The sequence below is a fragment of the Pollicipes pollicipes genome, unplaced genomic scaffold (genome assembly GCF_011947565.3).
Source record: "Pollicipes pollicipes isolate AB1234 unplaced genomic scaffold, Ppol_2.1 Scaffold_6052;HRSCAF=7182_pilon_pilon_pilon, whole genome shotgun sequence".
In the NCBI taxonomy this organism is placed as follows: domain Eukaryota; kingdom Metazoa; phylum Arthropoda; class Thecostraca; order Pollicipedomorpha; family Pollicipedidae; genus Pollicipes; species Pollicipes pollicipes.
In genome coordinates, this window is record NW_023596805.1 from 5,660,547 (window position 1) to 5,673,604 (window position 13,058).

Genomic DNA, 13,058 nt, shown 5'->3' on the forward strand with positions numbered 1-13,058 from the left:
CGTTTTCTTTGGCGCCGCGTAAGTTCGAAGACTTCGTCACATCACGTCTGTGACCCCCCCCCCCGCAGGCGGCTATGTGGCGGTCCACCAACTCCGGCTGCTGCTCAGACGGGCGACAGCGCATAGTCATCCCGTTCTTCTCTCTGCTGGTCAAGGACCTGTACTTCCTCAACGAAGGATGCGCTAACCGGTCAGTGCACGTGACTCAATCACCATGACGTCACGCGATCACAATAAATCGATAACTCAAATAAAGGACGCGTATTTGACCGATCCGCCACGGCACGAGGTGATGTGCTTCATTAAGCCGGCGCGTTTTCGGCGTGCTGAGTAGGCTGTATCGTGGTTGGAGGTGCACACCATGACATCCCAGAACAATGTTGGGTGAGGTTGCGCCGTAAGACATCCCAGGACAGTGTTGGTTGGGGTGCGCAGTATGACATCCCAGAACAGTGTCGGCACAGGATTTCAGAAACAGGGTTCCTAAGGCCTTATTGTGTTATCGCTGCACTTTTAATGCTTAAAGACAGTCATTTGCGGGGATAGGGCGCACGGGAAATCTCACATGGGGTGATCAGGAGAAGGTCTGTCTTGACTTGAAGTGTTGTCGCATTTAATTGACTTGAAAGTGAACTGAAAGTGAACTGAGACTTCAGCGGAATTTCGGCCGCAGGTCCCTACTGAAAGTGTAATGCTTCAGATATGACTTTACGTAGAACATCGTACGGCTGAGCGCGGCCTTGGGGCACTACTGTGTCGCCACGGCACAAGATTGTTTGCAAGCTTGTTAGAGCGGGGTTACGTGACACTCACAGTTACGGTCTTGCGTTATCACGTGACAGCAGTAGATTGGTGCGGTTTTCGGGTCATCAAGCATTGTCATGTTTCGGAGCTTTAGTCCTACCCACTCATAGCTGCCTTGCGTACAATCTTTCCAACTATTCAGTTGACCAGCTTGCTTCCATTGTGACGTCATGGTCATCGTGGTAACGCGATGTTCGCTGTGGTTACTTCATAATCGTCATGGTGGTGTCACCATGTAACTGTGACCGATTGACCTGCCGGAGACCAAATACTCACACGAAATCACATCCTATGCCGCAGGCTGGTGGACGGACACATCAACTTCGAGAAGTTCTGGCAACTGGCCAAGCAGGTGACCGAGTTCATCGCGTGGAAACAGGTCACGTGTCCTTTCGTCAAGGACGCCAAGGTCATACAGTACCTGATGACGGGACCCGTATACGACGAACACGGTAAGTCACCTGGTGTGGGAGACAGGACAAGTTCTGTGGTGGCACATGGAACGGGAACGGAAACGAGGTCTGCGATTGCGTTGTATGATGTCAATGCTGACAGACGAGTTGTGTCAACATCTTACGGATTCCGCTGTCTCACTTGATGCAACGTGTATTGGAAACAAGCATTCTCCCTCCCTAGGTCCTTGTCGTTCCCTTTATTGAGCTTTGGTACAGCCTAGTTGCATGACAATGTCATGCTCGTGTATAGCGGACGATGTTTCGGTTACTGCATTCACGCGATATTTTAGCCGTACTCAGGTGTGGAATCACTCTTGATTCCTAGGCGATGGTTAGTGGCAATCATGGCTTGCGGTGTTAGCGAAAATACGCTCATTTATCTGTAATTCAACACGTGCATCTAAATGCCAAATACTTCTCTCTGTTCACGCGTTTGCTGTATTGATTGGAAGTAGTCACCACCCATTGCTTAACCAGTTCTGCAAATGGTTGCAATGGATAGAAGTCACAAATTTACGTCAATTGGTTGACACCACGGACTGTAGTGGAAGATGCCCTGTCCAAACAGACCACAAATGTCAGCTCCTATATTTGAGATACCAAACCTTTGAAATAGTGTTATACCACCTACAATCATGCACCGCTCATGCTAAGCTTCCGTTGCGTAAAACAATAAAATGACGTTCGCATTCTTCTTAGAGCTAATGCGTTGTTGTGCTGCGACGTTTTCGTGATTTGTGATGTATTTTCCTCCTCCGTTCCAGCGCTTTGGCTCGCGTCATATGAGTGTGAGCATCCCGAGAACAGCTTCGAGAAGGATCGACTCAAAGTTCTCAAGTAGGTATCAATGCAGCTGTGCTGCTGTAGTCTTCCTCTGTTGAGAGGATTGGTTTGCCCTCGGGTGTTGACATTTACAACAGTTTGCTGCGTGAGAGGTGCGGTCCCAAGAATATGTTTGTTGTTCGCTCAGCAGATCATTGCGTTTCTTGCCAAATGTCTCCAGATGATGCGTGATGGATGTTCTCATCCTCGAAGGCTTGCCGTTTTAAGCAACAGAATTGGTTTCCTGGAGTTTTAAACATATTTTTCGCATAAGAAGTTTCCGAGCGAGAGATTGCGAATTTAAGTCTTGGCAAATGTGCATCTCCACAAAACTTTTCGGACCATATATCAATTACGTTAACACATTTAAATGAGGTCATTGCACCGCTCCCGTGTTCTGCTTTGTGAAAAACGCGCCAGAATAGTTTCAGCTGGTATTTCATCAGCTTCATCAGTTTCCCCGCTGATTAGTCTGATCGCACACGCTGGATCTTCCAGATCAGAAAACAATGCGACTTAGCGAAACAAGATGGCCGACGCTGCAGCCGGCGGTCGCGTGACGCGCCGCGTGACGTCACTGGAGTACAAACGTCGCCGCCTGGCCGACCTCAGGAGTGATTCTTTCCCAAAGCGTTGCCTTGGACACGTGCGCGCGGGTTGCGGCTGTGAGCGGTGATTGGCTGCGCCGCTCAGTGGAGCTGTCGGCGGGCCTATGAGTGGTTGTGGTCGGCTCAGTGCTCGACGCGGGACGCCCGCCGCGAATGGCGCACGTGCTTTTGCTTCGCCTGAGGTCGCTGACATTTTCGTGCTAGTCATCGGTCGTGTTTGTCGCGTGCAATACGTGCGGATGGTTTTTGCCTGGTTTGCGCTGCCATGGAGCCCCGATGAGTCAATCGGGCAGCCTGCTGTCTGCATTCCAGCGCTGCCGACGGCCATATTGTTTGAGCGTTTGTATTTCTCAGTCGCGTTTCTGCTCGACCAGGTGCTTGGTCAGCTGGCGCTTCTGCCTGTGCTGTCCAGAACGTATTTTTTCGATGTTGTCAGTGCCAATAGACCGGGTTGTTGCCAATCCGTATGCCGTATGTCACGATTCAGTAGCGAATTGCGATCTGGAATGACACTGGAGCGGAACACACGCCAGCGGTTGCGGCCATTGACTTACAGCAAGTGAATAACAGCAGCGTTTTGTGGATGTCCCAGTTTTAACGAGCCGGATATGTTTCCAATGCGTCGGGTAGCTATGTCGACAGCTTTGGCAACGCAAGAAACGGGATTCGAAGTGTTTTGGTTGGTCTATTTTGAAATATTAGCAAATCAATATTCTCGCATACCTTCCTGCGTACTGGCTTCGTATTTATCATGTCCTATGAGTGCGTCATGTCTTTAAACCTATATGCAGCGTACACGTCGTAGTGTATTTAAATTATGAGCGCGTATTAGATATACATATTTGCATTCCTTCCGCCTTGTGTTGTACCTGTGGCTGCAGTTGTTTGTGGGCTCTGCTGTCCACTCCCAGCGATTGCATACCCTTTGTCCCGTGGGAAGTAAAGCTCTTTGTTTGCGTTGTCACGGGAATCTTTTGTGAACGTTTGCAGCATTATTGGTGTCATTGCCGTGTACTTTTGTACATATTGACCAAATACACATTGCTGATTGTGATTCACGCTCTTTTGCTCCCTAGTAATGGAATACCAGCGTCCACCAACTAAACTCGTGAAAACCAGGTTTGACTTTTGTTTCTGGAATGAAGCACGCCAATTTCGATCGCCTGCTATGACGGGCTTCAGAACAACTGCACATGCTGACCGGAGCCTGTTGCGTAGAAGTTCCAACCAACCAGCGTAGAAGTTCAACTCAAATCAACGGAAACCTCGTCTTCGACTTTTGTGTCTAGCAATTTCGCTCCTTGCTGGACGGCTCTGGGTAAGAAACTGTTTTGTCGCGCGGTGATTCGAAGTTTTGCGGTGCAGATTGGCCCAAATTCATCAGCAATGCAAACTTATGGGTGGTGAGCATAGACACGGCGTTGGTTACAACACCACACCTTCATCACGCCGACCACATAGCCTTTATCAGCTTCCGTTTCTACGGCGCTTGGGCGCCACCTACCATACGTTTGACAACGCAAACGCTTGGAACGCAACGCATGTTTTGGCAACACGACACGACACGGCACATGACATAACATGGCATGACACGACACGACACAACACGACACGACACGACACGACAGGACATAACATGACATGACACGGCTGCGCGAAAAATTAATTTCGACGCTGTGAACTGATTGTGATAATTTTCACTGATGACTGCTTTTTCCCCAAATTTTCACGTGCGCCACATTCATAGGCTCACGAACGAAACAATCGCTTCCTGGCGTGTTCGACACCGGCCTTTGTCTGTCTGGATATCCCGTGGGGGAGACAAAGAAACGATGCCTGCACAAAGCAGTTGTAATGTATTGAACAGATGATTGTCATTTATTGGTAAGTGGATTTGTGCATCGCCAACGCAACTTATTCTACCAACCTATTTCAAACATACATGCAGCGTAACATCACGTCTTACTACCACTTACACGTGCAGCTGTATTCTGCCACATGAGGAGACTATGCCAGCCCTGCCAGATGGCAACTGCGGGGTCGCACAAGTGCACGGCTCGCCATGCAGCCACCGTCGTGCACCCCAAAAGGTCAAGAAACGCATGGTACCGAACGTTTATTGAATGCAAGCGTGAATGCAAAGACTCCAGTGGAGACGATACCCCCGAGAAAGAACATCAGTGAGTAGCCGTAGCTGTCCAGCAGAAGATTAGTCAGCAGGTCGGGTAGGGGTGAGGCCAGGGCTCCTACCAGATAATTGGCGCCGTAAATTTGACCTACGCTGTCCTGGCCGAATGTGTCTGCCGTACCGGTTATCACGGCGGGCATTGTTCCTGAAAAGCAAAACGATATGCCCCAAACCCAAATAAGGTACATGACCTTACCAGCCCGTGACTTGGCCTGTAGAGTATGCATAAGGGTGCAGAACAAACCTGTTAGGGAAAGCATGACTGGCTTGCAGCTGAATGCGTCACACAGGGATCCCCACGTTATGCTACCCAGCATTTTGCAGATGGAGGAACCCGAACCAACAAGCTCGAGGAAGCGATCGTCTTTGATGAAGGTTTGGCCAAAGGCCTTCCACAGGGATGCAACTATATCGAAGGCAAACTTGTTTAAGACATATGCGAGGAGCAGCTAATACAGCGCCATGTTTCTCAGCGCTTCTCTTAAAGCAAGGAATGTACCTTCTTTTTCAGGATTTTCCTCACTGATCACGTCGTCTGGCTCATGTTCAGTCAAATCTACGTCGGGGAGGTTGTTTTGTTCGCTGCTGCTGAGTTCCGATGAGAGGTAGCCTACATTCCGCGCTGGTGGATTATGAAGCCCGAAAACGCATATAATCTGTAGAAGGCCACAAAGCCCAGCCTGCAGCAGAAACACCTTCGGAACGCGATCCAGCAGCGCCGCATCGCGGAAGAAGCCGTCCTCCTCCGTAGACACATTATCAGGGTTGATGAAGCTGGTCTGTATGGCGGTGAAGACCATGCCACTGAGACCGAAGCCGGCGGTCAATATTCCGCTCACCCTGCCCTTGCTGTTTGGGAACCACTTGCAGCCGACCAGCAACGGCACGGTGTACACCAGTCCCATTCCCACGCCGTTCATCACGCCGTACGTCATGATCACCCACATCAGGGACGTTTTGACGGAGACACTCGTCAGCGCGGTGGCTCCGCTGGCCACCACACTGCCGAGCAGTACGACGAGCCGGGGGCCGCAGCGCTCGTAGAGCACGCTGCCCGGAAGCACGATAAGGCCCTCGGTCAGACTCATCATCGAGTTCACCCACACAGCCTGAGCCTAGCCCACGTCCTGACTGCCGCGTACGCGTAGGTACGATGTCAAGTAGGTGGTGAGGTTGCCTATTGTGAGCATGCAGCTCATGGAGAAATGCAGCAGGAAGCCGGACGTGACCGCCAGCACGCCACACACCGGAAGTCTGCAGAATATGTTGGCCGGCCACCGGAAGTGCGGCGATTGCGGCGCCATGTTCGGACGCTCACCTATCGACATAAAAGCAAGTGCCGACATTTTCACGCTGGTTGAGGACAGATTTCTGGGGCTTTTCATCGGCTGATGTAAGTCATAATGCATTGTCATGGTAGAGTGCATCTTCATAGGATGTTGCCGTCATATGGGATTTCTCACACTGGGAAAGGGGATGCAAAGCGTCCACGTACTTCTGTGCCCCAGTTTAACGCCCTCCCGAATCCGCGGTTTGCTATAACGAGAACGAATCGGGATGATATAATACTAACATCTGTCCCTTCCAAACTAAGGATAGTTGAGATTCGTGCAAAAAGACAGCAACGGTAAATTGTTCCCATTTTCGTATTTGCATCAAGTTTTTTATAGTTTGTACCAGTTTTGTATCGTTCGGAAGATAGTGAGGCTCTACACTAGTTTAAAAAGAAATGCTCCTCAAAATTGAATTAATTAGGTTTGCATATCAATATGTACAGCGCTGTTGACCGTAGCAGTATTAAACATATTTGGAACGGTTTATTGGTAAATTTTAAGTATGTTTGTGTGTGGTTCTGTGCGTTTGAAGCAAAAATCGATCGTGCAGGTTTCCTTGAATGTACCGATGTCGTTCCCACCGTTCGCGATCGGTCATGTCGAAACGCCTTTGCCCCCCCCCCCCCCCGCACACCCCTTTCAGAGTAAGGGTCAAAGTCATGTCTTCTTGTGTGGCTCTTGATAGCGTTGAAAAGCATACTGTCTTCGCTCAAATCGTAATCGTAGAGTCAAAGCTGTAATCAAATCGTATCGCGCCTCAGACGTCGCTATCAAGTTGAGTGTAAGTCAAGAGATCTTGCTCTTGAATCTCAAGATAATCATATACAAATACAAACGTGCAGGGTAAATGTCCACCCATAAATCAAACACGGCAAAGAAGCCAGCATCGCATCATAAATGGGATCATTTACCACGCAGCAGATGGCATAAAGGAATCATCAGTCCATGAGCACACAGCATCTCAATTCAAGGCATGTTATGTCACTAATTGAGCAATGGACAGTGCCTTTTACACCTGTCGAGACAAATTTGTCAACATTCCAAATAAACATTACACGTTTGACAAGATCAGTTCTAGCATTCCCTGCTACTGATACTAGCAAGCAAATACCAGAAGAAATCAACCTATCATTTTTATAAATCTATTCGGAATTGTTTGCATGGATGACTGGTTTCAGAGTACCTGCTAGAGTACCTGCTTGTTGCGTGCACACTGAACCCACCACCGAAGTCATGCCGTCCAGTTCAACGGATAATCTTGCCGCCGCTCTTCCACCAGACAGGAATGCAGAGGGTTTTACGTGTCACACAATGCTACGACATAGCCGCCCTGGGCCTGAGCTCATCCTTGTTGGCCAGTTGCCAGCTGACCTTTCCATTTCAGTCGGACCAAACAATGCGCTCGCGCTGGGACTCGTACCAAGTGCCGCTGGGTTTCGAGTCCAGCAGCTTTCCCCTAGACCATAGAGACGGCCTGTGGGACGGTTAGTACGTTATCGGGTTTACCAAAACATCGGGCCAACAAGGGCCCATCGAAGTGGCCTTCCTCAAGCTCCGCACACATCCTTCTACAAATGAGATCCTAAGACCGATAGAGTTTGTACAATTTTTTTAAAATGTTGCTATAGAGGGACTTTCTACAACTTTGTTTGGCTATACCTAGATCTCCTAGATCTTAACGTATAACCTGCTAAGGTTACATTCACCCTTTCAGTCACACACCTACCTGACGCTGTAAGTCTGTCTGTCTTAATCTGATGCAACCAGTGGTTGTTTTTGTTGTTGCTGTTAAAAACAGATTTCGTTGTATTTAACCTTTGCTGGCAGAGCAACCAACACCTTTGGCTTCGATGAGAGAGCCCGGCTTCAAATCCCGGTGGAGCCGTGTTCTTGGGAGCTGATTTGGCCCCTACAGTCGCTGGCGCTCCATACAGGGGTGCTCGATGTCGCGTGTCGCGCTCCCTTGCAAGCAAAAGGGAAGAGAGATAAAAGCAGCCCATCCCCATCTCTACGGACTTTCGAGCACAGCGTTCTCACTCCTACATGTTCTAAGTTCTCAGTCCCAAACATGGCATGAACTGCTTCAAACAACCTGATCCCAAATGGGATCCGTTCGTAGCCGGGGAAATACGCAATGACCACGCGAGCTCTTTGTTATTAGTACCGACTTTTAACCGATTATCCGACCAGAATACGAAGGCGGCTCATCTACTCCGCAGCCGCCGCTGATACGCTGTCGATGCAATGGGCGGTGCCTGCTTACCGATTCTCACCAGCTCACCGGTCCCCGTGTGCTCACCGGTCTCCACTTGCCGCCAGTTGCTGCTGACTGGCGCATGATGAGTGAGCAGACTCTGTATGGGCGGGCAGTGCGGCAACTGAAAAGGCCTTAAGTGAAGAAGATACGTCGAAAGTGGTGAGTGCAAGATAGCTTGGCATGCAACCCTGTTGGCAGGAACCGTGCCGTCGTGGGACGGGGATGCGTTTCCCTCCAATCTTCGCACAAGAGGGGACAGTTCCCCATTTCCACCAGCCTTCTTCCCGGGGAAAGTCATCGCCAAGGTTCTCTAAGCGTGTTCAATGTCTTCAGTCCAGTGCATTGGTTAAAGCCTGATGGAAGGCGCTTTGAGGCGGCTGAAGCACGACACGCCAGGAAACATGTCTTTATACTGTATATTTCTCGAAATAGGTGAAAACTGATAATGCCCAGTTGTGCCTGCTTTTCGCTGTAGTCCCGAGTGAGAAGGTTGTTCCGCTACGCTCTCGTTCCACAATAGTCACGGGGTTACCGTCGCTTCCGCCTCCGTGCTTGGCCATGCACGATAGCTCTGGAATGCGGATAGATAAAACCCTACAGTTTTGTGCTTCTTTTATTTTGTTCATGACGCAGCTGACAGTGTTGCTTGGCATAATGATACCTTGTATGAAATCGTCATTCTAGTATGAGTTCTGGGCCCATGTCCACCGAATTCGAGAGATATGTCTGGCGGTTAGTTTTCATGAAGGAAATATAGAAAAACCCAATCTTTCAGTAAATATAGGAATACCCAATGTACTAAATTACATTTGCATTTCATCATCAACGCTATGAGCACTTGGTCACATGACCACATCGAACAGCTTTGGATGATAGAACTTCTGTTTAAAATAAAGGCAGTCTATACCTGGCTCGGCCAGAGTGGCGAGGAGATTTGTCTCCCTCAAGGCTTTCCGAACTTGGCCAAAAATGCTAAAACGCGTTGCGCGACATTTGTGGTACCCTTTTTTATTTACTTCACACCCCGTGTGCAAACCTTAATTTCCAAGCAGGTTACATAAGTGGCTCAGGTGATGCCTGAGGTGGAACTTTTCACTTGTGCCATGGCATCAGAATACAGATCACAAGCGGTGAGATTGGGCGGTTTTGTACATATACCTTTTTACATATACCTTTTGCCGCGCGCGTCGTTGTTTTGTACCCCTTTTGTCACACCGCCATAATGGTTAATTTCGGCCTGCCTAGAAATGAGGTCCACTAACCTATGCCCGACTGAGGGACGGCCGCCATGTACAACTGACTAGCGCATCATCCCTCCCCCCCCCCCCCCCCCGTCTGGCTTATACACGGTCGGGCGAGGTAAAAATAAGGGCATCGTTGGAAATTGCATCTTGAGTAAAGCTCGAAACACAGCATATCGAACTTTTTTGTTAAATATTTAATCCCTTTATGGCTACATAGCGGCATTGTTTCCAGAGAGCGCGCTCCGCCAGCGCCGGCGGGGTTGGCAAAAGCTGACGTAACCGTTCTAACGCGAAGGTTTTAACCTGCACTCTCCGCATCATTGTCAGTGAAACACATCCGAGCACCTTAATTGTCTTTTATGTTCCTAAATTATTCCGAAAACTCCGTGTAAGCGCCTGGTATATTTTCAAAATATATTTTTCATGAACTTCTTACACTTTAAGGCGTAATTTTGTCAACATGGGACAAATAATTTTTCGACCACGAGGTCGCTTGATTTGGCCAAAGGCGATAACGAGACCACCAGTAATGCATGGAGGCTCCAGAAATGTGCCAGAATAATCACACACAATGTATCTGAACGTTTGCCGCTTGCGTCTTTATATTTCCTCACCCCACTGAAAAACCTAAGTGGATCATAGATGTCCCTTCCCTATCCTGGCCGCGATAAGGGATCCAAACTTACATGCACATTGGCAACAACTCAACATCTCCTTCCTTTTGAATTCTTTACGTCGTAACATTTCGCTCAACTAATCGGAACAGGCTCCCTTTCATCCATGTCTTTCCTACCTTCACCCTGCCAGGGCTTTTGTCCCTGATCTTTTAAAAGCTGTGGGTACTGACCCCAGGGAGGCACCCAGGGGCGTTGCCAACAGGGGCAAGGGGGCGGCTGCCTCCTTCTCGTGCGCCAAAGGTAGCATATCCTTCACTTCTCTTCGAAATTAAAGGACACGCTATCATGCTGACAGTAGGCCGAAATAGCCGGGACATACATCGCGTATTGGAAGGGTCAAATGCTTGCATGCGCTGTGCTGAGAGGATTCTTCGAAATGTTGATACGACATTCCAACCGATGGTGCGGCGCAAGCTACAATAATGATATACATAATTATGATCATGTGATAGAATGCCACTTGCGAAGTGCAAAACCTTTCACCCATTTTTACTCAAGCATCGCAGTGAGGGCTGCATGATCTCTTGCCCAAATCAGACACTGATGGCGCCGCCCCGTGCCGGTTGAGATTGGTGAGTAAGGGGATTACACACAGAAATGATGCTACTCGTTATACAGTTGCTTCAGACAGGCGATTTCGTTACTCGTTATTCTATTATCATAAAGAAGATTTTAAAACTTCCTTCAGTCTGTTGCTCCGTTTCTGTTTTCAAACCATTTGAAAAATCAGAAAAAACAGTAGTACGTGTTTCCTAAGACAATGGCATACCCCCAAAGCACTAAGACCAAACCGCGAAAACGTGGTTCGAAAACTAGCATTATATTTTTTGGTTTGGTGCCTCTCAGAAGCAATGTTAAAGGATGTCTATGTGGATGTCTACGTATGTCTCCCCTCCGCCTGAGGTCCGGATTTTTCATTTCTCACTACAGGTGGTTTGCGACCAAATCGTTTAAATCCGCGTGATGCCCGCTCGCCGAGTTCATATCCTCCTGTCGGGAAAATTCTGGCTGCACCTCCGACATCTGTATTAAATGGAATGTTCTACATTTGAACATATTGAGGTAGGCACCAGACATGATAGGAAAAGCTTACTTGTAGCTATTGGTAAGATTTCAAGGTTCAAAAATGACGCTAGGTAGCAAAATTTTAAAGTTTGTGAACATGCGTCCAATTACGTCATTATTTGATGGCGTCATGGAATGGTTCTGTGGCGACAGCAATACCTGGCAGCATCTGGCAGCCAGACCTAAGGAATACCTCCAAACACACGAAAGCTGAGGCCAACCGGCCATTCTCGTCGCGAGGTCTGTGTCGGGTGGCGGGTTAGTGGGTGCGTTAGCTGTGGATTTTTGTCTTGGTGCTGGCCGTAAGAAAAGCTTCGCTGGTCTGTTTGACACACGCAACGTATCGATCGTCAGCTTTTATGGCAGATTATTAATATCAAAGCACGATATGCTGTGCTGCTGCTCTTGCTGCTGTGCTCTTGATAACTTAGTCAATACTTTATTGTCCGCCCATCGTTGCCTGAAATGCTGTAGTCCTGGCATTGATGTCATGTGATGTGCACGTTAGTTAATTTCTTGGAAATGCATGGAAATGCGGTGCCATGCGAAAATTAATGGCTTTGTAACGTTGCTATGAGTTGATTGTCAAAGCATTGCTATTGCTATGGTAAAGATGGTAAGGTTGGGCTACCAATAGCTTTTTTCTAGACTTATTCATGCCATTAATAGTCAACCCTGGTATAACCACTGGGGTGCAATGACATTCTTGCTATTGATAGTCCTTTGGCATTGCTAAATCAGTCGTTATCAGTCATTCACAAATTACAGGCTGCTGTCTCAGAGGCTTGACAGAGTTGTCGACCAATGCGGTAAATTGTGTAATGGCACGGGTCAACAGCTACGGCACTACTTCAGTGCTGTACTGTGGCATGATATAATGCGCAGCGATATAGTTTTTGTGTTGCAATCCATGCTGCTTTCACAATAAATTTCATGATGAAAAGATGTGTCAAACATCTCGTATTGACTCCCATGTGGCATGTGACTGACCAAACACACATGCTACAATAAATCACTTTCAGCAAAGCAGGCAACCAATAAGTTGCATCACTTGCTCAGGCTGTTTTGGGAATCCACAAAATGTAGGTGACAAAGATGCAAACATCTTCCACTTCCACAGTCATGCAACATGCTGCAGCTATCCAGGCAGCTATCCAGCTATCCAGGCAGGCAGCTACATCATCACCAGGCTGCTTTACTAAAAAATAACGAGAAAATTTTACATATGGTGAAATGGCACTGCAAACATGCTGACCTTGTACAAAGCTGGAAACATGACAAGTGCATATAGTTATGGTTGGATGGGCAAAATTCAAAGAAGTGATGAAGCTGCCAGTGCACACAAGGCTCATGATAAAAATATTATAACGTGCTGTCGAAGACGCCAACAGCAATAATTTTCCACCTTTCTCAGCACCCAGTATCACACGCAAGTTGCACTGGCTATGACACTGATGACTCATGAGCAATGCTCTCCAGCATACAAAATTTGTGAAGACTACAACGTGCATCAGTAATAGTACAGCTCTATATTTTCCAAAAAAGTTAGGGAAAGATAATTTTGCAAAGCCATTTAATGTGAGCCCGTACCGGGTATGTGCATT

The 13,058-nt window shown here is 48.1% G+C and overlaps 2 protein-coding genes across 4 annotated transcripts in view; one reads left to right on the top strand and one right to left on the bottom strand.

Moving 5' to 3' along the window:
- Positions 1-3,744, top strand: part of LOC119104458 (ras-GEF domain-containing family member 1B) — a 148,148-nt gene extending 144,404 nt beyond the window's left edge. For all 3 annotated transcript variants that reach the window (XM_037228164.1, XM_037228163.1, XM_037228162.1), the window contains 4 exons: positions 69-190; positions 1,105-1,256; positions 2,024-2,096; positions 2,580-3,744. In XM_037228164.1, the coding sequence (XP_037084059.1) occupies positions 69-190; positions 1,105-1,256; positions 2,024-2,096; positions 2,580-2,601 (369 nt within the window). In that variant the 3' untranslated portion in view covers positions 2,602-3,744. The remainder of the gene's footprint in view (positions 1-68; positions 191-1,104; positions 1,257-2,023; positions 2,097-2,579) is intronic.
- Positions 3,745-4,965: 1,221 nt separating this feature from the next.
- Positions 4,966-5,965, bottom strand: LOC119104729 (L-lactate transporter-like). Its single transcript, XM_037228446.1, has 3 exons — positions 5,558-5,965; positions 5,178-5,299; positions 4,966-4,975 (listed from the first exon to the last, which is right to left on the bottom strand). Exons 1-3 carry the CDS (start codon positions 5,963-5,965, stop codon positions 4,966-4,968), a joined length of 540 nt encoding a protein of 179 aa, XP_037084341.1.
- Positions 5,966-13,058: the final 7,093 nt, after the last annotated feature.

Excerpts from the sequence above, each read along its gene's own strand:
- LOC119104729 (XM_037228446.1), bottom strand. The coding sequence starts at position 5,965 with ATGAGTCTGACCGAGGGCCTTATCGTGCTTCCGGGCAGCGTGCTCTAC. Across the intron at positions 5,300-5,557 it reads CGAAGGTGTTTCTGCTGCAG|TTTGCCTTCGATATAGTTGC; the intron begins GCTGGGCTTTGT and ends GTCTTAAACAAG.